Source organism: Myotis lucifugus, unplaced genomic scaffold, assembly GCF_000147115.1.
Source record: "Myotis lucifugus unplaced genomic scaffold, Myoluc2.0 scaffold_62, whole genome shotgun sequence".
In the NCBI taxonomy this organism is placed as follows: Eukaryota; Metazoa; Chordata; class Mammalia; order Chiroptera; family Vespertilionidae; genus Myotis; species Myotis lucifugus.
In genome coordinates this window covers 5,926,480-5,953,160 of record NW_005871110.1, presented here as the reverse complement: position 1 = coordinate 5,953,160, position 26,681 = coordinate 5,926,480, and the positions used below count along the sequence as shown (strand labels likewise).

General features: G+C 37.7%; 2 protein-coding genes across 3 annotated transcripts in view; one reads left to right on the top strand and one right to left on the bottom strand.

The window, feature by feature from the left end:
* Positions 1–251: 251 nt before the first annotated feature.
* SIRT1 (sirtuin 1) lies at positions 252–20,520 on the bottom strand. 2 transcript variants are annotated; one of them, XM_006089726.2, is made up of 7 exons: positions 20,368–20,520; positions 11,236–11,360; positions 10,576–10,723; positions 9,771–9,850; positions 7,874–8,060; positions 3,927–4,490; positions 252–2,358 (listed from the first exon to the last, which is right to left on the bottom strand). In XM_006089726.2, exons 2-7 carry the CDS (start codon positions 11,266–11,268, stop codon positions 2,030–2,032), a joined length of 1,341 nt encoding a protein of 446 aa, XP_006089788.1. In that variant the 5' UTR covers positions 11,269–11,360; positions 20,368–20,520; the 3' UTR covers positions 252–2,029. The 2 variants fall into 2 exon arrangements, with proteins under 2 accessions (XP_006089788.1, XP_006089789.1); XM_006089727.3 differs by having other exon boundaries at positions 1,253–2,358; positions 11,236–11,357; positions 20,368–20,499.
* A 5,381-nt stretch (positions 20,521–25,901) lies between these two features.
* Positions 25,902–26,681, top strand: part of DNAJC12 (DnaJ heat shock protein family (Hsp40) member C12) — a 62,984-nt gene continuing 62,204 nt past the window's right edge. Inside the window, exon 1 of the mRNA XM_023754623.1 lies at positions 25,902–26,344. The gene's annotated coding sequence lies outside the window, so the exon portion shown is untranslated. The remainder of the gene's footprint in view (positions 26,345–26,681) is intronic.

The following is a 26,681-nucleotide window of genomic DNA, read 5'->3' as shown; positions in this document are numbered from 1 at the left end:
TCCCCTACATCTTACCTACTAAGGCCCCTATTCTGGAATGGCTGAAATAATTGGTTTTGAAACTTTTGGTGATGCACTAATTGCTACAGTCAGTACTATCAGTGTTTGCTTAAATATTATTCTGGTTAGGTAGTTATAAATTGAATGAAGATACTTACTATGAAAAGAAAGCATCTAACGTAGCCCTGAAAGCTGTACAAACTGCAAGATTTTAAAGTTTTAAAACTTAAACAATGTAAGTTAACGGGGGAAAAGGTCAAATGACAATTTTAATAGACTTTAAAACAGTGTACAAGTATAAAACACTGGTTTTGTATTTCAAAAGTTGGAAGATATCCAGTCATTAAACAGTCTACAAAACATATGCCAGTAGATTACATAAAAGACTATGTACAATATAAAAAGAGCTGAAAACAGTCTTCACTGTAAAAATAATTTAAAACAAAATTTTCAATTTAAAATATCATCTATAGCACAAATACATCATGCAAATGAAAAACTAAATATACTGCATTCTTTAGTGTAGCCAAATAAAATAGATTGAGACACCTTTTAGGTAGGGAAGTGGCCATTCAATAAAATTTTTTCTCTAGCAGTAATGGTCCTAGCTGGGTATTTTATGCTTAAAGAACAGCTGTATTTCAAACCCTTTTTAAAAATTGTAATAAATACCAAAGCAACATAGGAATACTTTATAATTTGGGAGTAATGTTGGGAAAAGTCTGGAAAATTGTTTAGTGTGCAACTTTATAAAGTATGAACTTTTTGAAAGGCTAGAAGCTTCTGCAGCTGAGAAAGTTGATCTCTAGTTTTAAGGCAGGCTAAGCTTTTAAATAAAGACACAATAGGAATTAATTTCATTCACTGACTATTCTATTACAAGTTACATCATGTTCATCTCCATAGTACTAGGCTAGCAATTTGGTGTTTATTACACCAAATACTCCCAACAGGAGACATGTATTTACTGGCTGAGTTATATATAATTAATATCTTATTACTTTGGAACCATAATCAGGGAACCTGTCACTCTCCTCATGTGTGGAAAAGCAGCAGTTCATAATATTACACTCTCCCCAAAGTTATCATTACTACAGATCATAAAGACTTTTGCATATTCACATCTTGGCAGTTTAATACTTGTGGAAAAGAATCAATGTAAGCTCTACCACAGTGATAGGTATTGAAACAACAATGGGAAATACTCTCAACACTAAGGGGGCCCAGGCAGGCACTATTGTTTCTACAGCAATTGAAACATTTCCAAAGCATTTATTTGTTTTACAGATTAGTTTTATAAGCCAATATAGACATTTCTACATGTCCACAGAAGTACAAAAGCCATCTTCATTTGAACAATACAACATTCCTGAAACTTTTAGCACCAAGTCTTACTTTAAAAAGCAAAGAAAACTGAGTGCTCTCCCATATATTGTTGACTTCCTTCTACTCACATTGCATGTTATGAGATTTTTAAAAAGTTAGCTGCCACAAGTTTTGGAAAATGCCAGTGTTTAAAAATAGGTAATTGTGCTAATAAAGAATCAAAAGTTTAGCAGAACAGAGATTTGAGGATTTCAAACTATTCAATGTTATAAAGAAATAGTAAATAAAAATGAAAATACCATTCTTTGGTCTAGGTAAGCTGTTCCCTTTACATTAACTTAACATTCCAATGGCTTTTTGAAAACTTTAAAATGTTGAAACTCACTAGGCAAAAATGTATAAACAAAAATTATATATACATATGGATGTATCATACAAATGAACCTTTAAAAGTCTTGACCAAGAGCAGGTTAAAGATACTTAGTACCTTTCTTTAAAAAAAAAAAAAAATTAGTGTTAAGTGTACAAGTACAGAAATAAGGAAGTTAAAAATCTATGGAAAAAAATCTATTTTACCAGTCTATAAATATTAGATCTTTCTGGTTTCCTTTGTTCTATCGTGTTCACAAGTAAACATTCATTTTGACATGCTAAAGGTTCCTAATGCTGGTGGAACAATTCCTGTACCTGGAAAATTACTACATTATGATTTGTTTGATGGATAATTAATGTCTGTTGCTTCCTGTTTCATAGATATAGCTTCACTGACTGCCTCTTGATCACCTTCATCAGCTCCAAATTCAGTTCCTCCAGCTCTCTCATTAATATCAGGATCATCTTCTAAACCATTGTAAAATTCTTCAATCTCACTTTCATCCTCCAGGGGTTCTTCTAAACTTGGACTCTGGCAGGTTCCACTATCACTATTACTGCCACAAGAACTAGAGGGTAAGACATCATCTTCAGAGTCTGAATATACTTCAGCACCATGGAAAATGTAACGACTTGGTGGTAAAAACAGGTATTGATTACCTGAAATAGAGAAATAAAAGAGAAATAAGTTATTTCAGTCTGATTGGGCTGTCTGGAATAAGTGTAGGTTCCAGCTCTGCCTTTTACCTGAGTATCAATAATAGAAACTATTATTACTCTGGTGATTTTCAAAAACAAGCTAGTACTGGGTACAAAACTTAGTTCTGCTACTCACCAGAGCTTTGTAAATTTGGGCAGTTATCTCTCTGCCTCAATTTCTTCATCTGGGAAAAAAATAATTTTAACAACCCTATGAAGTAAATTATGAAAAAACTAGAGGCAGGTTTTCTATGTGGCAAAAGGGGAGATGCTATTCCTTATCTTCTATCTATATAAAACCCTAATATGCAAATAGACCGAATGGCGGAACCAAACTGGTTGCTATGACATGTGCTGACCACCAGGGAGCCCGCGCAGAACATGGCAGGTTTTGGCAGCAGGAGTGCAGAACATGGCGGGTGTTGGCCGCAGCGGGATGGCGGAGCAGGTAAGTGGGGGCGCCAGACCAAGGTGGGGTGCTGGTCACTGTCATTGTGGCGAGCCTCTGGTGGTTACTGAAAATTCTTTGCTCCTGCACACTGCAGCCCCGCCCTGTGCTCATACCTACTGCCAGTGCCAGAGCCGCTACTGGCGCTGGCCCCGCTCATGCCGGCGCTGTCCGAGTGTGGGAGTGGGGCTGGCCAATGGGACCAGGGGTCGCGGCGGGAGGAACCGAGCAGGGTGCAGAAGATGGGCTGGGACCCACCCCTGTGCCCACCACAGCCTCAAGGGCCCCCAGTTCCTTTCAAGATGCACGAATTCGTGCACTATGCCCCTAGTAATTAGTGGGGAAGAATCAGATGCTTTCTAGATCTGACACAACACAGCATAGTGATTAAAGGGCAGGCTCTGGGGATATGCCTGGAATACAATCTTGGTTCTTCAAAATCCTAGTTGTTACCTTGCATGGGGTATTTAACCTCTTTTCCCACCTGTAACAGAGATGTAATAATAGTTCCTACATCAGATTGAAGTCAGATACTGTGTGTGAAGCAGCTAACCCACAGTAAGCACTGAATCTGTCATTTCTACCAACGAAATCTCTCACCTGACATGGCAGAGCACTCAATATTTCCCAATTTTCTTCTCAAGTTAACACTTGGGTTGCGGGAAACGAGTTAAGTCGGCTCGCGTGAATTGCGCGTACTCCGCGGGAGCCGTCTTAAACTCGGTTCATATAGATTTGCGGTGGAGTGCGGGAAACGTGTAAACTCGGGCCGATTGTAACTGCGTATTACCAAATATTTCATTTCAATCGAACCCATACTTCAAAAGATATAGGCATTTTAACGCGCCATCTTATATTTTGGCGGGAAATTCACCCGACACCTAGAGTAACACAAGGTACTAAGCATACTTCAAACACACTTTCTTCCCCATATTATGTAAGATACCAATGTTTATCTTTCTCTAGCTTGACTACTCAACTTTGCAATGTTACATTTAGCTACCCTATCAACAAACCTGCTAAAGTTGCTCATTTCTTGCAAATATTTGTTTAATTATATCTTCCAAAAATAGTTTCTTACCATCAAGCCGTTTACTAATCTGCTCCTTTGCAATCTTGGCTGGCCAGTACTTTCTCACTGTTTCAGCTACTGAAGTTCTTTCATTTTTCTCCCCAGTATTAGAGCTAATGTTCTTCAAATCCGGACTCTCCAACTGTTCAGTAACACTTTCAATGCTCCTAGTAGAAGTCTGGACTGCCTGTGATTTTTCTTCCATACAATCTTTTGATTCAGACACATCTGGATCATCAATATTACTCTTCGTTGCATGGTCTAAAAGTGTGGCAGTCACCGAAGAATCTGGTGGTGAAGTTCTTTCTGGTGAACTGGAGCCTTCTGAAATATTAAGAGGTGTGGGTGGCAACTCTGACAAATGAGCCAGCTCTTTTTGTGTTCGTGGAGGTTTTTCAGTAATTTCTGAAAGCTTTATAGGGTTGCAGCAAAGTTTGGCATATTCACCACCTAACCTATGACACAATTCATTAATTATGACATCACAGTCTCCAAGAAGCTCCACGTCAAAATGCAGATGAGGCAAAGGTTCCCTATTAATCAATATCTGAGGCACTTCATGGGGTATGGAACCTAAAAATAGGGCGAAAAATACAATTTAGAAAAAGGGAGATAATTAAGCTAATAAAGCCACAACAAATGCACTATTGCAAAAATATAACATTCTCCCAATACCAAAAAATAACTGGCCACTTAACCAAGCCATTGTCATTTCATCAAGCTATCAAGGAAACAGATGAGTAATTAAACATCTTTCATAAAATTTCAGGTTCTGCTTCTGTCACCTGGTTACCTCTTAGCAATCTTTTTGGATTTTTTTTACTCTGTACCTCAATTTCCTTGTCTATCTAATGGAAATAACAGTAATTTTCTACAAAGTTGCAGTGAGGATTAAATGAGTTAATATATTTCAAGTGCATAGAAGAGGTCTTGGCACATAGCAAGTGATCATTCTTTTTATTGAAATAGCTCCTAATATAAAAAGTGTGAGGACTTCTGGTCAAGATGAGCTTGCCTCTTCCCATAATCACATCAAAATCACAACTAAATTACTGAAAACCACCTGTTAAGACTAGCTTAACAGAATTCCTATAGCTAAGGATATAAAGAAGCGACACAGACTGACAGGAGGGGCAGACAGAACAGGAAGATCCTAAGCCCAGGAGGGATATCTTCGCTGCTGAGGTCGCCTTTGAGAAGCCAGGGATCCCAGCCCCAGATCAGGCTCCACAGCCCATGGCACCAGTGTCAGAAGAGGAGTCCCCATTAATACCTGTCTGTGAAAACCGGCAGGGATCTTTTGAGAATCACAAAAGCTTTGAGACAAAGGTACTGCCCTTAAAGCAGTGGTCTCCACCAACCTTTTGGACCTCACGGACCATCAGTCCGTGGACCACCAGTTGGCAAAGGCTGCCTTAAAAGACTCGTGCTCTGAGCTCCAGCACAGGTACCGGCTTGAAAAATGCCAGGGACAGTCCTAGCCGGTTTGGCTCAGTGGAGAGAGCATAAGCCTGTGGACTGAAAAGTCCCCGGTTCGATTCTGGTCAAGGGCACATGCCCAGGTTGCAGGCTCAATCCCCAGTGTGGGGGGCGTGCACAAGGCAGCCGATCAATGATTCTCATCACTAATGTTTCTATCTCTCCCACTCACTTCCATTCTGAAATCAAAAAATAAAATTAATTAAAAATGCCAGGGACAGGGCAAGAGATAGAGGGACAGGGATGGGGGTCAACTTTCTCTGGAGATGGAAATACTCCTAGACACCATTGTTCCACTGTTGAACTCACCTACCACCAGCCCAGTGCAGGCAGGTGCCAAATCTGTGCTTTCCTTGAACTTAACACTGTTCACCTGGCCCGGGTGATTCCCTGAGACGCAGCCCCACCCAGCTCCCTTGCCTGGCCAGAGCCTCTCCTACTTGCTCCTCCACACAAACAGCTTGCCTTCGCTGGCACCTCAGACTTTCCCCCAAACTCAGAAACCTCACAGTGTTGGCTGGCCTCTGCTGGTGCTACAAACTCTCAAAGGTCTGCAAACCTCACACAGTGCAGCAGCTGGCCTTGGCATGCACTGACGCTCCTGCCAAGCAGCCCCAAGCCCAGCACAAGTGCGCCCAAGCTCAGCTTGCGTTCTAACTCCCATTCGGCGGCTGCACACCTGGCTAAGTGGTGGAGGCCAGTGTTTGTAACACAGCTCTAACTAAGCTACCACAAGCCTGACAAATGGCAGGTGCACTCGTCTCATCATAGTGCCACCAAAGGGTCCCAAGTCTGGCACAACTGGCAGCCAGCCTCGGTTCACAGCAATGCCTCTCCCAAGCACCTCCACGCCCAGCACAAGTAGCAACCAACCATGATCACTCTGTAGATCTACCAAGCTGCCCCAAGACCAGCACAAGCCCCAGCTAACCTCGACCTGCACGGGAGTCCCTTCCAAGAAGCTCCAGACCCAACACACCTGGTGGACAGCTTCAGACCAGAGCCCCAACCCACTCAGCTCCACAACTGATACACCCACTGGCACCAGAACCATGCTAAAGCAACTCATATTATTGTATTTCAAATATAACTGAAAATTAAATTTTAAAAAGTGTGAAAATTCATACAATTCTCCACTATTATATACCTGTATCTTACATTTTTTAAATGCACCTTTACTGCCTATCTACCAATGCACTATTATACTGCCCCCCAGCAGGCTTTTAAGAATGTTTCTGCCTAGCACGGGCCAGATAGCTCAGTTGGTTAGAGCATCATCCCAATATGCCAAGATTGCGGGCCTGATTCCCGGATCAGGGCACATACAATAATTAACCAACGGTCCAGTTGGTGTGGCTCAGTGGTTGAGCTCGACTTATGAACTAGGAGGTCACCGTTTGATTCCTGGTCAGGGCACATGCCCAGGTTGTGGGCTGGATCCCCGGTGTGGGGCATGAGGGGGCAGTCAATCAATGATTCTCTCTCAACATTAATGTTTCTCTCTCCCTCTCCCTTCCTCTCTGAAATCAATAAAAACATATTTTTTTAAAAATCAACCAATGAATGCATAAATAAGTGGAACAACCAATCAGTGTTTCTCTCAAGTCAATTTTTTAAAAGTCTCTGCCTTGCCTTTAAGGAGGAAAAAAAACTCAAAAATAAAGGCGCTTATTTATACATTAAATTTTCGTGTTTTATTTAATTACAAATTGTCCTATATTCTAACAATAGGATTTCTCAGTTATGTAGGGAAGACAATCATACTGCTAAAAGCAACTACATATAGGGTAGGAAAAAGATATAGAATTAGAGTTTAAATCCTTGTTTCTTCCAACTATTTACTCTGGCTGCCTATTTGATTGCTGGTTATAGGGATCTAATTTAATTCTCTGATTAAGGGTTTGATATTCTCTCTTCTCCTTCCTTCATTTTTTAGGGCATACCTGATGCTACTGAGTTAGTATCCCTTTATCTTCCCCCTCTCCCTTGCTTCTTCACCAGAGGGAGAAAAAGGTAGTATGAGAGCATGTGTCCCTGACAATAATAGGGACTTCAATTGTATTTGAGCATTTACACAAAATACCCTTATGGATAAAGTAAATCCACATATGATTATGACAAGGCATGATTATTATTCATACAAAAACAAGCCAATTCTTTAGACTTCCCAAATTCTATCTTACATGTTATACTTCTATCAAGCTAAAAATTTTAATTTAATTTGAACTGTTTCCCTTTGTCTAAATTTTTTATGTACATTAGAACCTGACATTATTTCTGTTTTTACATCCATCTCATCTCCCCTGCTCACAAGTCAGATTAACATGAACAGAATGTCACCTAAAAAATAAAGTTTGGTTCTTCATCACTCTTTAACCAGAAACAGAATAAGATCACTGGAGTAGATTGTACTGTACAGACTCATAACCCATGGCAATATATAAGGAAATATTCTCTAAAAATCATCACCAACTTACTTGGAATTAGTGCTACTGGTCTTACTTTCAGGGAAGACCCAATAACAATGAGGAGATCAACTTCATCTTTGTCATACTTCATGGCTCTATGAAATTGTTCTGGTAAATTTTCACCAAAAAAGACAATCTCTGGTTTCATAATAGCAAGTGGTTCATCAGCTGGGCACCTAGGACATCGAGGAACCACCTGCATGTTTCAGATTTTTGGTTGAGGTGGGGAAGAGAAGGGAAAGGCCAACTTAGAAACAGTCAATATTTCCACAGTTGCCAAGAATTCATTTCAAAATCAACAAAGAAAACAGAAAAGTTGTGGATAAATAAGGAAATTGGGTACAACCTAAACATCAATGTCAATTGTCACAATTTAACAAACTGAAATACAATGTTGCTATTATCTGTGTATACTATTATACATCTGTACAAACCTACATTTGATATTCAAGGGTTTATTGTACAGTAAAAGAAAAAACCAGCATGTGTATATATGTATGTACACACATATACACAACCCACACACACAGATTTAATCCTTTTAAAAAGAATAAGTTTCGTCCGACCAGCGTATTTCATAGGTGATTGAGCGTCGACCTATGAATCAGAAGGTCACAGTTTGATTCCTAGTCAGGGCATATGCCTGGGTTGCAGGCTCGATCCCCGGTATGGGGCGTGCAGAAGGCCGCCAATCGATGCTCTCTCATCATTAATGTTTCTAACTATCTCTTCCTCTCCCTTCTCTGAAATCAATAAAAACAAAATAAAATAAACAAGAGTAAGTTTGTAGGATACAATGATTCTGCCCTGGCCATGTAGCTGAGTTGGTTAAAGAGTCGCCCTCATAAGCCTAGGTTACAAGTTCAATCCCCAGTTAGGGCACATACAAGAATGAACCAATGAATGCATAAATAAGTGGAACACAAATCGATTTTTCTCTCTCTCTCAAAATCAGTAAGTAAAAAAGATACAGCCATAGCTGGTTTAGCTCAGTGGATAGAGCGTTGGCCTGTGAATGAAGGATCCCGGGTTCGAGTCCGGTCAAGGGCACGTGCTTGGGTTGTGGGCTCGATCCCCAGTGGGGGGCGTGCAGGAGGCAGCCAATCAATGATGCTCTCTCATCGTTGATGTTTCTGTCTCTCCCTCTCCCTTCCTCTCTAGAATCAATAAAAATATATTTGAATATCATTTAAAAAATAAAAACAAAAAAGATACAATGATTCCATTTTAATATACTATCCTCCTAGGTATATATGCTTATATATGCAGGTAAATGAATAGAATTTATTTCTGGATGGTTTTTATTCTTTGCCATATTTTCTTGTAGTATTTTGGCAGTGAGCATATATGAAATACCTTTTACAATAAATTTTTTAATGTTTAAAGAATTACCACCTTAATTTAAAATTCTGAGTCTGACAGGCACTACAAAGGGAGAGTAAGAAGAAAAACTAATATAGCAACACCTCACTTATGATCTGGATTTTTATTTTAGTCTTTGATATTAAGGAGCCAATTTCATCACTTTAGACATCATAGACCAATGTTTTCAACTTAAGGTACTGAATGGTTCATTTGGTGTATTTCACCAGAATTCCCAATGGTAATACTCTCTTCCTAGATCTTTTTGTACCACACAAATACTTTCAGGGGGAAAAAACAAAAACAGTTTGGGAGGCAAAAGAAGAAACAGATTAGGCCAGTGTATCTCAATGGTTGAGTGTCAGGTAATATGCCCGGGTTGTGGGCTCCAACCCTGGTAGGGGGCATGTAGGAGGCAGCCTATCAATGATATTCTCATCATTGATGTTTCTATCTCTCTCCATTTCTCTGTGAAATCAATAAAATTAATTTTTAAAAAAGATCAGAAACATGCACAATTCCTAAAATATGGGTGATAAATTACCTGATTAAAAATATCTCCTCGTACAGCTTCACAGTCAACTTTGTATTTACAAATCAGGCAAGACGCTGTTGCAAATGAACCTAAAAAATACAACATGCATGTTTTATTAATGAAATGTTTCCATTTATTAAGCTTACTACAAAGGTTAATATGTTAAAATTTTAAAAAATTCCATGGGAGAATCTAGGGTATGAGTAATTAAAATACTTATATAATAAGTAAGGAGAGAATCCAATCCTCAATTGCTGAGATGTTGATACAATGATGACTCCCCTAAAGCTACTCTTTTCAATACAATAAACCAACTCTTCCAGGGCTAAAACGCTAGAGTTGGAAGATTACAACTGTACAGTATTACTTTAGCCTAATAGTTGTTTTAAAAACAATTCAGATACATAATGTTCTGTTCATACTTGTTATACTAGATGGAAATTTCTAAATACTGTTCATCAGAACTACCAAGTTCCTTTGGTTTCATAATCTAAATATGTCTTTTCATACTTAGCTATATTACGTTTGTAATTTTAAAAAGGTTACTTAAAAGAATGTAATGGAATGCAACTGCTACATCTTCTGAAATCCAAAAGCACATTGATTTCTCATGTTTTGTGTGTCAAGGCCAATCCTTCCAGTTTCATGGGTTTTTTGCATTCCACTTTTCTTATTTTTTCTACAACTGGTCAGAGAGCATGAGTAAATAATAAAGCTCTATCTCCATTCCTGGATGGCAGCCTACTTTCTAATCCTAACTTTTCCTAGGATTAACAAAACTAAATAACAGAAAGCAATTCTGAAGTTTACTAACCATGACACTGAATTATCCTTTGGATTCCTGCAACCTGTTCCAGTGTATCTATGTTCTGAGTATAGTTGCGAAGTAGTTTTCCTTCCTTATCCGACAATGCTATGAATTTGTGACAGAGAGATGGCTGGAATTGTCCAGGATATATTTCCTATATAAGGCAAAAGGCAGAAAAAACATTACATTTAAGAAATAAGTATAACAGATATCACATATTTAGATTTAATAACAAAAAAACTACCAATGTTAATGCCCCATGTATAAGTAATTTAAAAACTACATGAGCATCTCAAAGCATCTAGATGGGTACAACACACACCTACAAAAGGATTGTTGCTGTTATATGTATAAAACTCAGCAATTAGTGAACTTGGCCCCTTGAAAAGGATAAAGATGACCCATAAACATCTCTAATAAATGTTAACAGATATTTTAATAAACGTCAGAAGAAATACACACCTTAGAACATATCTAACTTTTGTTGGCTGCAAATTCAGTTGTTGTTTTAAAGCAAAAGGGGGAATAGTTTAAATTGAAATTAAAGATATCAAAGGTATGGTGACTTCTTTTTTAAAAACATAAGAATATTAAAATTTTCTTATTCATCATTCATTATAAATATAAACCTGTTGGAAGTTTAAAGCTAAAGTTTTAATTCCTTACCAAAATTGTTTTCCTTCCACTGCACAGGCACATACTGGTATAGTATAGAGTTGCTCATGAATGCTGAGTTGCTGGATTTTGTGTGTGTGTTTTTCCCCCCAAATAATGCTTCAATGCTGTTTCTTCTTTAAAAACAAAGAATTCAGATATACACATGGCAAAAAGATCAGAGAAAAATTATCAATTTTGGTCCTCTCAACTTTTGACAGTGTTTATATTTCATTTAGTAAGTGACTATGGCAAAGGAAGTTTCTTCATTAAAGTAGTAGTGCTACCTTCTACTTCCTTACCATTCATTACAGCCTCTAACCTATTACAATGGTAGCAAAAAACTAGACACAACCATATGTCCATCAATAGGGGACCGGTTGTAGATATGTGGTACCATCCATAATAGTGGAGTATGCAGCCATTAAAATTAATAGGAGGTTTAGATGCACTGACCTGGAAGATGGTTCATGACATACATGAAAAAAGCAAGTTAGTCACTGGTGTGTTTTGTTTTTATTGTTTTGTTATTAAGCAAAAATGGAAATAATATGCACATGCATATAGATATGTTCATAAAAACATCAAGTCAGGAAGGATTCAAACAAGCTATAAACAGATGGGGAACTTTCACTTCCGATATTATACAAAAATGTTGAATAAGATTATAGATGACTACTTTTAACCTATTTAATATTTCAATTTTTTTTTAAAAAACTATCTATAGGTATATCTTTCGGGTAAAATTAATAAGTAAAATCTCTTTATAACTGTCACATACAGGTCCATATGCTGTTGAAAATGGTATACAAAAATCCAAAAATTTTCCTCACATTCAAATTTTTGTCATGAATTTCATGGAAAACTTTGCAATTTACAAAATAGACAATGCACATATTGAAAGAAGTAACAAGTGAAGAGCTTAATAAAGCTAATGTTTATAAAAAATTTAAAGCAACACTGTGTTCTAGACCAGTGGGTTGTGCTATACTAACCACTGTTTTAGCTACAAGATGCTTTGTTCTAGTACATTCATATTTACATGTAGAGGCTTAAACATAATTGTATTTTATTAAAGCTCCCTCTGTAAATAGCTGTTAGAGTGTTTTAACAAATATTAGAATATGCTAGGCAACAAATAAAATAACATCTAAAGTAGGAAGAAAAGTGATAACAGCATGCCAAACAAAATAAGAACAAATGACCTCCAGAGCAGGGTCAGGGAGTAAGAGTGCCAAGACTCCAAGACTCCTGAAATGAACTTTTATGTGCCTTATCTTCCACCCCCTCTTTTAAAGGGTAGGGTAAGAAGCACAAAGATATGCAGACACTAGCTTCAGCTCTACACTCCAATTTCCCTTCATGTTCTAACCATAACAGTTCAAGGTAGTTTAGCCCTTAAAGTTAAAAATCAATTTCTATAGTTGGGAATCATTTATGAAGCTCTTTTTTATAAGATTAAATTTTATGTGCTAAGATTTGAAACTAACTTTGTCTATTTTCTTTCAAATATGTAGTGGACCATGTCTGAACATCCTCAAGTCCTATCAAGGAACCGATCATGTGGACTGGGCCAATCTGTTAGTGCCATAGGGATCCTCACAAATGAGAGAAAGCAGAGCTGGGACCAAAGGCTCAAAGCACTTTTTTAAAAAGACCTGTTGCTTCCATAAACCTGTGTTTAGAAATATGCAAACACTTCAGTAATTGTCCAAAGGCAACCAATAGGGTCCAAATTAAAGCTTAGAACTACCTGCCATATTGAGGTTTCATGCAGAAATAATGGCTCTCCTCCAAAAATGATCTCTACTTGATTTCATCTAAAAATTTCTAGCAATATGAGTGAGACCCCAGTCAAAGGCAGGGATGTTAACTGCAAACCCTCAAAAATAAAAGGACTCATCAAAATTTGAGATGCACTATTTGCTAATATCCACCTCCTCCTACAGAGCAGAGGGAGACAGTTAAGTAGAGTTGGTAATAAACTAGAACCTAAAATCTCTTGCTGGAAAAAAAAACACACCACACACAAAAAACAACAAAACACACACATCGGTCCTGGTTAGAAAAATCTTCATAATCGCTTGTTTCATTCATTCCACAAAACCACACTTGATAGACTACTCAATATCTTACCTAATCAGCACTTACAAATTATTAGTCATCTGACAAATTCAACTGCCTTTTCTAAAAATCTGGTTCCCTGAGGAACTCAAGGTTCAGCAAACTTTTTCCAAACAAGGACAACAATTAGTAAATATTTAAGGTTTCCATATGGTCTCTGTTGCAACCACTCAATCTTCCAATATAGTGCAAAAGCACCTTAGACAATATGCAAATGAATGAGCATAGTTGTATTGCAATAAAACTTTATTTACAGTCACCAACATTAGAATTTTCATGTTCATATGCCATGAAAAACTATTCATTTTCCCCCTCCCATTTAAAAACTCTTAGCTCAAGGGCTCCATAGAAACAGACAATGGGCTACATTTGGACTGAGGCTATAGTTTGCCAATTCCTGTACTAACCTAACACAAGAGAATTTCAGTTAGTCGAGCTATTAGTTACCATTTAATGAAGTTTTAGTATGTACTAGACATAACAGGAGCAATTTATTATAATGCTATAAACTAGGCTGAGGACTGAGTTTTTACATTTTAAAAGGTTGTACAGAAAAACAAAGAACATTTAATAAAGCTCCTATGGTGTCCACAAAGCAGACATTTACTACCTGATCCTATAAAGAAAAGATTTGTTGACCATACTGTAGGGTATATATCCCCATTTTGCAGATGAAAAAAACCAAAGCACAGAAGTCACTTGTCAAAAGTCACAAGAACCAGTAAGTAGCAGAGCTATCATTCAAACCCAGTTCTGATACCAAAGTGTGGCTCTTAACCACTATGCAATAATAACTTTTCTTTTTTTTTAATTTAAATTGTTGTTGAAAGTATTACATGTCTAATAATACCTTTTCAATGTTTGATCCCTGTACCTCGTTTCATACTCTTTTTTTAGGCTAAGCATCAATTCTGTTAGGTACTGCTAACTAGTCTAAATCTAAGATCAATCTAGTAAGTACACTTCATTTTGCACATCTTCATGGGATTACTGAAGGCTGGAATTCCAATCACCTCATAACATAAAAACATTCTTCAAGAATACATAATGTTCCCACAAATCAGTAAAAGGAAAACATCCCACTGGAAAAAAAATGCCTAAGAACAATCAAATGATTCAAGGATATACACATGGCCAGTTGTAGAAAGCAGTAATTCACACTAATAAACTAAAACAGAACACTGATGAGAAAAAATGCCCATTTTTTTCTATTCAACTAATAGTTTTAACTTCCTGAAAAACTTGAGATGTACATTAATAGAAGATTGATTAAATATATTGTGGTACAACTATAAAATACTCTACAGGCCTTTTCTTAAAAATAAGTTATTTCTGTTAAGTGCCATTATGAAACTATTTCTAAGAGTTATGTGTATTGGGGGGGGGGGGGGCGCGGAAGCAAGGTTAGAGAAAAGGGGGTATAATTGTTAGGAATCATTTTCAAAGGATTACTAGAAACTTAAAATAATACTCCTCCCATACACACACACACACACACACACACACACACTCTTACTCATTTCTTTTTCTCCTGGAAGGCCCAAGAAAATACAGTAACCTTTGAAGAAAGAGATTCAAGATAGGGAAACTAAAGGGAGGCCAACTAATGTTTACATACTGTACTGTTTGGATTTCTTTGTAAATCGTATTCACCACACACACACACACACACACACTTTATTTAAAAAAGTATTTTAATGCCAATAATGTACTGCAGAGAATTTGAGGGAGTGGGCAGGGGCATGTTAAATCAGCCTTCTCATGCACTTCTTCTGACAGGAATGTATTTTATTCAACCTTCACAGACAGCAATACAGCAAAATGTATCAGGAGCCTTGGCAATTTCCTTTTTAGGAGTTTATCCTAACAACACTGGAAACACACCAAAAAGGATAATCAAAGCAACCCTACTTGTGATAACAGAAAGTAGAGAACATTCAAACGTACACTTGCAGGATTAGTTCATTACATTACTTGATGAACATTATGACGACTATAAAGTATTCAAGTGTCTGACACAAAAAACTTATTAAGTAGGAACTACTACAAATACAAATCAGTAGGAAAAAGAGCCCATTTTTATAATAAAAATGTAATATATACCTAGCTATAATACTTTATGCCTATATTTATACATCTGTAATCCATATACACGTAAGTATTAATATATTGTTTTCAGATAAATGGGACTGAGGCTATTTTTTTTTTTTGCATGCATGCATGCATGCATTTTTTGATTTTTAGGTAATGAACTGGTTTTAAGAGTCTTTAACTCTTATAACTACATAATCTGGTATGTTAGAACATTATCAATAAAGTGAGAATTTATTGAATAAATATAAAGATACATTTTTTTGGAATTAAGTCAAGTTCAGTTCACATTTTCACATTTCCATCCTCTACTTCTTCTTGAGTTTTAATCATTTTAATGGAAAAAACATTCACTGAGCCCTAACCGGTTTGGCTCAGTGGATAGAGCATCAGCCTGCGATCTGAAAGGTCCCAGGTTCGATTCCGGTCAAGGGCATGTACCTTGGTTGCGGGCACATCCCCAGTTGGGGGTGTGCAGAAAGGCAGCTGATCGATGTTTCTCTCTCATCGATGTTTCTAACTCTCTATCCCTCTCCCTTCCTCTCTGTAAAAAATCAATAAAATATATTTTTTTTAAAAAAATTCTACTTAAAAAAAGAAAAGAAAAAGCATTCACTGAATTCTATACAGGTTAGCAAATACACTCTGGACAGTCCTAAAAAAAACTTATTTTATCCATGTTCAGTTTCACCTTTACTGACTAACCTACTCAATTTTATCAGCATCAGTCAATTATTCTAGACTCCTGAGAGCTCTGATACAAGACAATAATGGTTCAGGACATGGCTATGTAGCTTTATGTTGGCCTTAATTGTTCTTGTGTGAATTTCAAAGTGGTAACACAGCTAGGCACACTATCACAATGGTGCTCAAACGGGGAAGATTTTGCAGGGAACACTTGGCAATGTATGGAGACATTTCTGAATGTCAACACTGGGAGTGGGGGATGTTAATAGTATTTAGTGGGAAGAGGGATGCTGCTAAATACCCTATAATTCACAGAGCATCTCCTCACAGCAAAGAATTACCCACTCCAAAATGTCAATGGATTGAGAATCTGCTTTAATGGGCCAGTAACTTCTTTAAACACACCTCTCCATTACTTGGAATTTCCAGTCTAAATGAAATCTAAGTTTCTTCTCAATAATTATATACAATCAATGGCTAGATGCATTAAGGAAATTCTTCCAAAAATTCACCAATAATAACATAACTTCATATTACATTCATTTTCTCTCACAACTAGCAAAAACCATAAACCATTTAACAAACTTTCTGCTTACTTATAGCAACTGGTAGAAAAATTTAGGTTATTAGTGTTTTAGTGACATAGTTCATGAACCTAGTAAAATATAACAATATTTGCATACCCTCTCCTTCCTCCATTTTTGGATACTATGCTTTGTTCCTTGTTCTTATTTCTCCTTAACCTTTTCCCCAATTATTTATTTTTAGACCCAATATTAACTCAGCCTCTTCTACCTATTACTATTTTAAGTGCTGCTTCAGCAACTAGAAGCTTTCTTTTAGGCAGTTCATAATGGAAAAATTAAAGTGCAACAGTTCTATATGAATAGTAGTTATAAAGGTTAATTATTTAGCTTTTAACAAAACTTAAATGAAAGCTCACAAAAAATAATCAAGCAAAATTAAGTTTATAGGAACAATACTTTATAAATGAACTTAATTTTTTTCATTTTATTAACAATAAAAAAATGCATAAAATCTTAAAACTTTTATATTAAAGTGAAAAAATACCACCCCTCCAACCCTTTCTTCTCCCAGATGGTATATAACCTAAACACAGTGGTTAAAAACACTGTAACACATTGTTATTTTCTCTTATGTACTGTCTAGATTTCTATTAAGCACACTTTTTTAATTTCTTATACTTTTGTGTTTATCATTGTAATTCTGAATTGTTTCTATCAATTTTTACATGTCAAAGCTAGTTAAGCTACCAATGAATACCCAGTTTGTATATTAGACAACTAGGGTTACAATCTTTCTCACCTTGCTATTTCTATTCTCAGTTATCACATTTTTCCAAGTGTCCAGTTACTACTTTACTAAGCAATTTAGCACATACTAAAGTGATGGGGGAGGGGGGGTCGGAACTAACAAGTTAGTTTGGGCAATATGTTTTCTTTCCTTTCAGAACACAGAATTACAGCAAGTCTTACAAGCATTACATAAATGGATTAGTGAATCAAGCTTTAATAATGAGAAATAAGATCAAGTAATTTCTAGTTACCTGCTGGCCTTCTATAAGTGTTCATTTCTGCTAACTAGAACTGTTATATAATGCTAGTATCTTAGGTTCAATTCAAGAAACCTATAACTAAGTGACATTTCATTGGTCTGCAAAGTCATGCATTAGTACTACTAGCACCAGTGAAACAGTAAGTCTTCACTAATTCATAATCTTGTAATTAAGAAAAGAGAATAATGTAAAGAAACTAACTTTATGTAATTCAATGTAAACCAGGTGTCAGTTCTTAAATTAAAAATTCTCTTAGCCTGAAAATTTCTCAAATTCAGTTTTCAGTTTTAGCAATTAAGTCATATTCAAGAAACTTAAATATAACTTCCACATTTTACTCTAATTCTTATTTATAACCACACTTGAATGAAACAAAAGACTATTTCTTTAAGAACAAGTCAACCAATTTAAACTCCATTTATTTTAAATTAGCAGAGCTTTTCCTATAGTTATGTAAATAGACAATATGGTTTGAAAGTACTGAGATTACCCCTTTAATTAAAATGTAGGTTCCAACTTCTAGATTCACTAAAAATAGTCACTAACACAAAAGACCCTTTCAAAATACTGAAGCTTAGCAATAGCAATTTTACAATTTCTTCCTATAAAACTAAACTGTGGAGGAAAAGAAAATAATAGTTTTCTGATTAAAATATCTTGAGCTTGGTATAATGCAGCAATTAGCAATCTTTTTCATTTCATGGCACACATAAAACTCATTACTAAAATTCTGTGGCACATCAAATACATATTTTTGCCGATCTGACAAAATAAAATAGTTATCCGTGTGATTCATTCACACTGGATGGCTATTGTCATTTTTGTATTTGACAATCTAAGCGAAAAGAGTGAGTCAGTGCTCCTGACTAAATAGTCAGGTATTTTTTGTTTTGTGTTTTGTTATTAATCCTCACCTGACGATATTTTTCCAGAGAGAGAGAGAGAGAGAAAGAGAGAGAGAGAGAGAGAGGGAGAGAGTGTGTGTGTGTGTGTGTGTGTGTGTGTGTGTGTGTAGGGAGGTAGGCAGAGGGGGGAAGAGATTTGAAAGACTCATTGATTTGTTTGCCTTCCGCATGGCCAGGATGGGTCAGGATTGAATCTGCACCCAGGTATGTGCCCTTGACAGAGAATCAAACTTGAGACCCAAACTTGGGAGGGGATGGGGGGTGAAGGCAGGGATAAAGCTGACTCTCTAACTACTGAACCACACCAGTTGAAAATTGCTGGCATGATATATTATCAAGCTTTGCACTCTAGAGTAGAGCTGCTCAATAGAAATATGTGAGCCATGTATGTAATTTTAAATTTTTTAGTAATTACATTAAGATCATGGAATTTTCATAATTTACAACCCAGTATCAAAAGTATCATTATTTCCACATGTAATCAATATTTATTTATGTAATTTTCCCCCATACTAGGTTTCTAAAATCTGATCGACTTTCACACTTACATAACATTTCAATATACTAAAGTGCTCAAAAGCCTCATGTGGCTAGTGGCTTCTGAACTGGACTGTGCAATTCTAGACTAGAGCAGAATAGAGCACTATAGATTAAAATGCAATCTTAGAATCTTCTCCACCCCTAATCACAAATTTTCAGGCACATTACATGTGTTAAGACCTGGCTAATACAAAGCATACCAAAGTAGGTATTAAAACCTTTATAATCCATAAAAAAAGATTAAAAATCTGCCTGGTTGTGTGGCTCAGTGGTTGAGCATCAACCTAGGAACCGGAAGGTCATGGTTCAATTCCAGTCAGGGCACATGCCCGGGTTGTGGGCTCGATCCCTAATAATGGGCATGTAGGAAGGAGGCAGTGATCAATGATTGTCTCTCATCATTGATATTTCTATCTCCTTCTCCCTTATTCTCTGAAATCAATAAAAACATATTAAGCTGGTTTGGCTCAGTGGATACAGCGTCAGCCTGCAGACTGAAGGGTCCTGGGTTTGATTCCCAGTCAAGGGCACATTCTTGGGTTGCAGGCTCGAACCCCTGTTGGGGGCATGCAGGAGGCAGCCAATCAATAATCCTCTCTCATCGCCGAAACTGGTTTGGCTCAATGGATAGAGCGTCGGCCTGCGGACTGAAGGGTCCCAGGTTCGATTCCGGTCAGGGGCATGTACCTTGGTTGCGGACACATCCCCAGTGGGAGATGTGCAGGAGGCAGCTGATCGATGTTTCTCTCTCATCGATGTTTCTAGCTCTCTATCCTCTCCCTTCCTCTCTGTAAGAAATCAATAAAATATATTTAAAAAAAAAATCCTCTCTCATCATTGATGTTTCTATCTCTCTCTCCCTCTTCCTTCCTGTCTGAAATCAAAAATATATTTTTAAAAAAAACAGCATGTTAAAAATAAATAAGCATGAACAATGTAAAGGCCATTATTGCAGTGATATGTGAAAATAGCCTCTCTATTTTGAAAATAGAAAATAGCCTCTTCTTTGAAAAGAAACTCAATCCAAAAATGAAGAAAAGTAAATAACAATCCCTTCTGGAAAGGAATTCTTACTAAATTGACTATTTCAATGATGTTACTCCACACTGCAATACTAGTACCCAATTTACTAGACAATGAATGTTAAGCTTAAGAAGCCTTAATGTGAATACTTTTGTGATGAGAGGTGGTCAATGAAACAACTAGAAGGATTCATAGTACCTTTGCAAACTTGAAGAATGGTCTTGGATCTTTTCTGAAATATTCAATATCAAACATTGCTTGAGGATCTGGAAGGTCTGGGAAGTCTACTGCAAGACGAGCATAAATACCATCTCTTGACCTGAAGTCAGGTATTCCACAAGAAACAGAAACCTGAAAAATACGTGGCATAATTTGTACAATTAAATCTTCTACCTTTATGTTTATAATTGCTCTTATACAACTAGGAAGTTGAAAAATATTTTCGTTTTAAACTTCTTTTGGAGGACAGAAATACCACCCTATTCCAATTTAAAATAGAAATAAAACACCCCCCAAACAAGTATTACTAAATCCATCACATCCCATTCATAATGGGGTAAGGAATTTTAAGTCAGGCAAATTTTGAATCTTAAAGCATTTAATCAACAAATTAAAGCAATAGAAATTTGAGAAGTAAATCATTTCAAATTATTCTAACCAGAAAGCAGGGAGCAACTTCTATTACAGTCAAGTGTTTCCAAAGAAATCTCTCATCTGGTCAGGGACCTACTACTTCAAGAATACTGAATTTCTAGCCCTTGCTGGTTTGGCTCAGTGGATAGAACATCAACCTGCGGTCCCCAGTTCAATTCCAGTCAAGAGCAAGTACCTCAGTTGCAGGCTCCACCCGGGAGGCAACCAATCAGTGTTTCTCTGTCTCCCCCCCTCCCACCCACCCTCTCTAAAAATCAATTAAAAAATGTCCAACAAAATAACTGAATTTCTGTATTTTCTTTAAAATACTATGTTGTGCAAAGTTTCAATTATTTTTATTGATTTCAGAGAGGAAGGGAGAGGGAGAGAGAAATAGAAACTTTAATGATGAGAGAGAATCATTGATCCTGCATGCCCTCTCTTGGGGATCCAGTCCGCAACCTGGGCATGTGCCCTGACCTGGAATCAACCATGATCTCCTGGTTCATATGTCCACAGTTCAACCACTGAACCAGGCTGGCTGGGCTACAATGTTTCAATTCTTAAGAATAGATTTAGACACTATGCTTTCAAATAGAGATTTGAGTGTTACCTTTTTGTTTCACAATTTTACCAATGTCGATTCCACTTTGACCTCAGAGTTAAGTCAAACTTATCTAAATCATATAGGGAGCAAATCATTACTATTCTTGATCATTTAAGATTAAGCGGCCCAACCGCTTCACTTAGTGGTTGAGCATCAACCTATGAACCAGGTCATGGTTTGATTCCAGGTCAGGGCACATGCCTGGGTTGTGGGCTTGATCCCCAGTGGGGGGTGTGCAGGAGGCAGCCAATCAATGATTCTCTCTCATCATTGATGTTTCTATCTCTCCCTTTCCCTTCCTCTCTGAAATCAATAAAAATGTATTTATTAAAAAAAAAAAAAAAAAAGGACTAAGTGACACCCTCCGTTAACTCAAAATGGCAGAAAGCAGAACTGAATTTTACTCCAGCATTGCTCTGGTCACTAACCAACATATTCTGTATTCAACACAGAAAACACAATACCCTTATGTAGCTAGTTATCTGTGACCCTATAGGGGAGGCAAACAAAAACTGTCAAGCCACCTCAATCACATCACCTTAATTTAAATGGATGGGAGGTAGGAATCTGTTACCTTCCTAACACTAAGTTCTTTATTTGTGAATATTAATTAGGTTCCTGGTTTCCCCATGAAGATGGAACAAAAACCCAATTTCTCCATCACACCCTGACACACTTCAATGTAAGCAGAATTCTCTTAATCTCCTTTAGGAGTTGTGGTATAATGTAGGTAAAAATCTTGCCTTAATTCCACTTACCTACTGTACTAATAAACAGAAACAAATCTTTTTTATGGTTGTTGGAGAGGCTTTTAAAAACAACCAATTCAGCAACTGCTGCTATGCTCAATTTTTAGCAGTTTCCAAACACAAAAAATTGCCCATTATCATGGAAGGATAAATTCTTCTACACCAGAAAAACGTTTAATTGGAAAGGCATAAAACATTTACCACCTCCTCCTTTTTTACTCATGTTTTAAACATGTTACATACCCCAGCTCCAGTTAGAACTATTATTTTTTTGCATTCCTGCAGTAATTTCACAGCATCTTCTATTGTATTAATATCTTTTCTTTTTTTCCTTTTTGGTGGTTCTGAAAGGATATTAATAACAATCTGCCACAGTGTCATATCATCCCATTCAGGCGGAGGAATTGTTTCTGGTAGTAAATCTTTAAGAATTGTTCGAGGATCTGTGCCAATCATGAGATGTTGCTGAACAAAAGCATATGGACCTATATTAAGAGGACAAAGAATTACATCAAATTCACATCCAATTAATTTAAAACCTCATTTATTTTCTGAAGTAATGAATTAACAATCTAAGGTTTTTTTTAATAAAGTAATAAAATGCAATATAAAAATATTTCATTTTCACAGCATCCTCAGAACGAATGCTATATCCCAATGAAATTAGGGAGATCAAATCAAGAGTTGGGTCTGCCCCTTGAATTATAAAATACAAAATATTTTAAGAGTCAAATTAATTACCAGAGTTAAATTTTGATGGTTAAAATTCAGAAATATACTCCATAATGAGTAACAGGAGCATGTATATACAAAAGGGTTCTACAAATCAACATAGGAAAGATCCTACCAATCCCAAAAGCCCATACTATTTATCATTAAAGACATAAGGCAAAGCCTTGGCAAGGTAACTCAGTTTAGTTAGAGCATCACCCCAACACACTAAGGTGGTAGATTCGATCCCCGGTGAGGGCATATACAAGAATTAACCAATGAATGCATAAATAAGTGGAACAACAAGCTGATGTTTCTCTCTCTCTCTCTCTCTCTCTCTCTCTCCCCCCTCTCTCCACCTTCCATTCTCTCTCTAAAATTATAATGTTAAAAAAAGACATAAATGAAAAGGAAATTTATATACCTCTCTAAGGAAATCTATACATAACTACTACCTTTTCAATTTTTTTCAGTAATAATATTCAATTTGATCTTAACCAATCTCCGAAAATGATACATATAATGCTGATACGTTTTAAGCACTGATTTTTTTAAAAATATATTTTATTGATTTTTTACAGAGAGGAAGGGAGAGGGATAGAGAGTTAGAAACATCGATGAGAGAGAAACATCAATCAGCCGCCTCCTGCACACTCCCCACTGGGGATGTGCCCGCAACCAAGGTACATGCCCTTGACCGGAATCGAACCTGGGACCCTTTAGTCCGCAGGCCGACGCTCAGGCAAGCACTGATTTTTTTTTACACTGACATTTCTTAAGTCAGTTTTCTAGCTTGAGAAAACCAAAAAGACAGTAATAATATGGACACTAAGGAACTAATCATCACTGAATTTAAATAGTCAAGAATGAAGGCACATCAAGAAAAACATCATTTTCGTGATGGTCATGTTATAACTTTAGTATAAATACCTAACAGTGTTCTCTACTGCTAAAGTAGGTTTCCAGTTTTGAGTACTTGAAACACAGTTTATTCTTATGTTATTATTAATTATTGTATTATTTACTTGTATCACAACTATAAAGCTACTTTTGCCCACCCCTGTACTTTCCCATTTCATCAACATAGTTGAAGATTTACTGAGCACAAATTATGTGCCAGACACTTTTCTAGGAACTGACAAAACAGCATACAAATCAGTTTAAAAAAAAATCCCTGTCCCCAATAGGGATTATATTCTAGTATAAGAAACACAATAAAAAAGTTAAGATTCAGCCCTGACCGGTTTGGCTCAGTGGATAGAGCGTCGGTCTGCGGACTCAAGGGTCCCAGGTTCGATTCTAGTCAAGGGCATGTACCTTGGTTGCGGACACATCCCCAGTGGGAGGTGTGCAGGAGGCGGCTGATCGATGTTTCTCTCTCATCGATGTTTCTGACTCTCTATCCCTCTCCCTTCCTCTCTGTAAAAAAATCAATAAAATATATTTTAAAAAAAAAAAAAAGTTAAGATTCAGCCCGGCCTGTGTGGCTCAGTTGTTGAGCGTCGACCTATGAACCAGGAGGTCACAGTTCGATTCCCAGTCAGGGCACATGCCCCAGCTGCAGGCTCAATCCCCAGTGGGGGACGTGCAGGAGAAAGCAGATTGATATTTCTCTCTTTCTAAAAGCAATAAAACATCTTTTTTTTAAAAGCGGTATGTTAAAAGAAAAGGAAGAACAAATAGGAAGGAAGAGCATTACACAGAGAAAACGTGAAAAGGACCCAAGGACCTGAGGTGTGAGAAGGACCTGGTTGTTTGATAAATAAATACTAGAGGCCAACTTCCATGGGCGTGAGCTGTTTAAAAACAAAAACAGAAGCACTAGACTTTCCCTAGAAACATAAATCTTAGCAAGCACCTAAGGAACCTCATCACCAGGTTATAAGGAGGCAGATAATTATATTTTTAGTTAGCATAAAACAGAAATACAAAGAAAAAGACAATGTTTACTCTCTGAAGCTGTGAAACCATACCTATCCGTGGCCTTGGAGTCCAGTCACTAGAGCTTGCATGTGAGGCTCTATCATCCTCATCACTTTCACAGGAATGAAAACCATTGGTAATTATTTCATCACCAAACAGAAGGTTATCTGCAAAAGAAACCAAAAGCAACTCAAGTCTGCTGAACAATCTGCATCTAAAATGTATGAAGATCGGGGCCCTGGCCGGGTAGCTCAGTTGGTTAGATATGCCAAGGTTGTGGGTTCAATCCCGGGTCAGGGAGCATACAACAATCAACCAATGAATGCATAACTAAGTGGAACAACAAATCCATGTTTCTCTCACCCCACCCTTCCTCGCTCTCAAAACAATTTTTTAAAAAATGGCCCTGGCCTGTGTCTCAGTGCTTAGAACTTCGGCCCACAAAAGAAAGGTTGCGGGTTCAAGTCCCGGTTAAAGGCATGTGCCTGGGTTGCAGGTTCAGATCCTCGGGCTTTGTGCTGGAGGCAGCCAATTGATGAGTCTCGCTCATGTAGGTATCTCCGGCCCCGCCTTCCTTCTTTCTCTAGGGGGAAAAAATCAATGGGAAAAATATCCTAGGGTGAGGATTAACAAAAATAAAAATAAAATAGCATGAAGATCTGTAATGGTTATGATGTAATGATTTTCACTGAATAAAACACGTTCAATTCCCAGTCAGGGCATATACCCAGGTTTTGGGTTTGGCAACCCATCAATGTTTCTCTCCCTTCCTCTCTTTCTCTCTCTCTCTCTCTTAACAAAGTCAATAAAAACATTTAAAAGAATGCCTACTGGGTCATCTTGCCTGACTGGGTAGCTCAGTTGGTTCATAGGAACAGTATTTTCTCCTTAAGGGATTCTAACCTCAATCTAAAAGTCTCAGTTCATCGAAAATCTAGATATAAGTCGTCTACTAAATCCAAACACAAAAAGGAGTCATCTAGTTAGACTGAACTTACCAACTACAAACAATGGAGCTCGTGAAATCTATCCACTACAAATTCACCGAAAAAAGTGCCAATGAAACTACGGCAACTTGCAACTTCTGTAAACAGACACAGACGGCTTTGCCTCAGTCCGTTTCCCCTATTACACTGTGGCCTGAAATGAGCGGTCTTCTGCCTAATCCAGTCCCTAACGCACAGGCCATCTTCACAGACAGCCCGGTGAGCCCGCCGACTCCATTCACTGACGCCGACACTGATGGAGACGCACCTCCACCCGGGACAGAAAACTCCGCGGATCGGAAACACGCAACTTCAAGGGAGACGGGACACAGACAACCAACACAGCAGACGTGTTTAGTGTGCCAGAAAAAAATGTCAATTCGCGTTCCGGGGTTGTATTTACACACAGGCAAGGGTGAGAACTAAACTGAAAACAACGCGAACATCGGAGGAGAAACTGGTGGCGGCCAGGACTCTGCAAGCGCCGCTGCTCCCCTCTGCCCCCCGCCACCAGCTGCGCCACGGGACGGGCTTCGGGAACAGCTGCGCTCTCGGCAATGTGCAGGGTATGGCCTTAGAATGTAGCTTTGCTCTTAAAAATGTAAGACAAATGTAAAGACTAAGATCCTTCCCCCCCAAAAAAAGCCGCGAATTGCACCGGTATCCGTTTGCAAAGACAAGTACAAAAAGATGGGCAAAAGTTGCAGGTTTGAGTGCTGGGGGGCGGGGGGAGGAGGGGGAGCTGCACCGTTTAACGAAAGCGCCGCATCCCGAAAGGGTGGGAGGCGAGAGAAACTTATTTCAAAACCGACGGCGAGCTGTCCGCCCGGCGGCTGCACACCGCGCCCCGGGGCCCGGCGACGGCGGGAGGGGAAGCCCGCTGGCACCCCCCTAGCAGGAATG

What these genes read in the sequence shown, in the direction of transcription:
- SIRT1 (XM_006089726.2), bottom strand. Translation starts at nt 11,268, where the DNA reads ATGTGCCTGTGCAGTGGAAGGAAAACAATTTTG. An exon ending in GTGGAAGGAAAACAATTTTG is followed by an intron (nt 10,724 to 11,235) that starts GTAAGGAATTAA and finishes TGCCTTATATAG; the next exon opens with GAAATATATCCTGGACAATT. An exon ending in ACCAGTAGCACTAATTCCAA is followed by an intron (nt 4,491 to 7,873) that starts GTAAGTTGGTGA and finishes CCCTATTTTTAG; the next exon opens with GTTCCATACCCCATGAAGTG.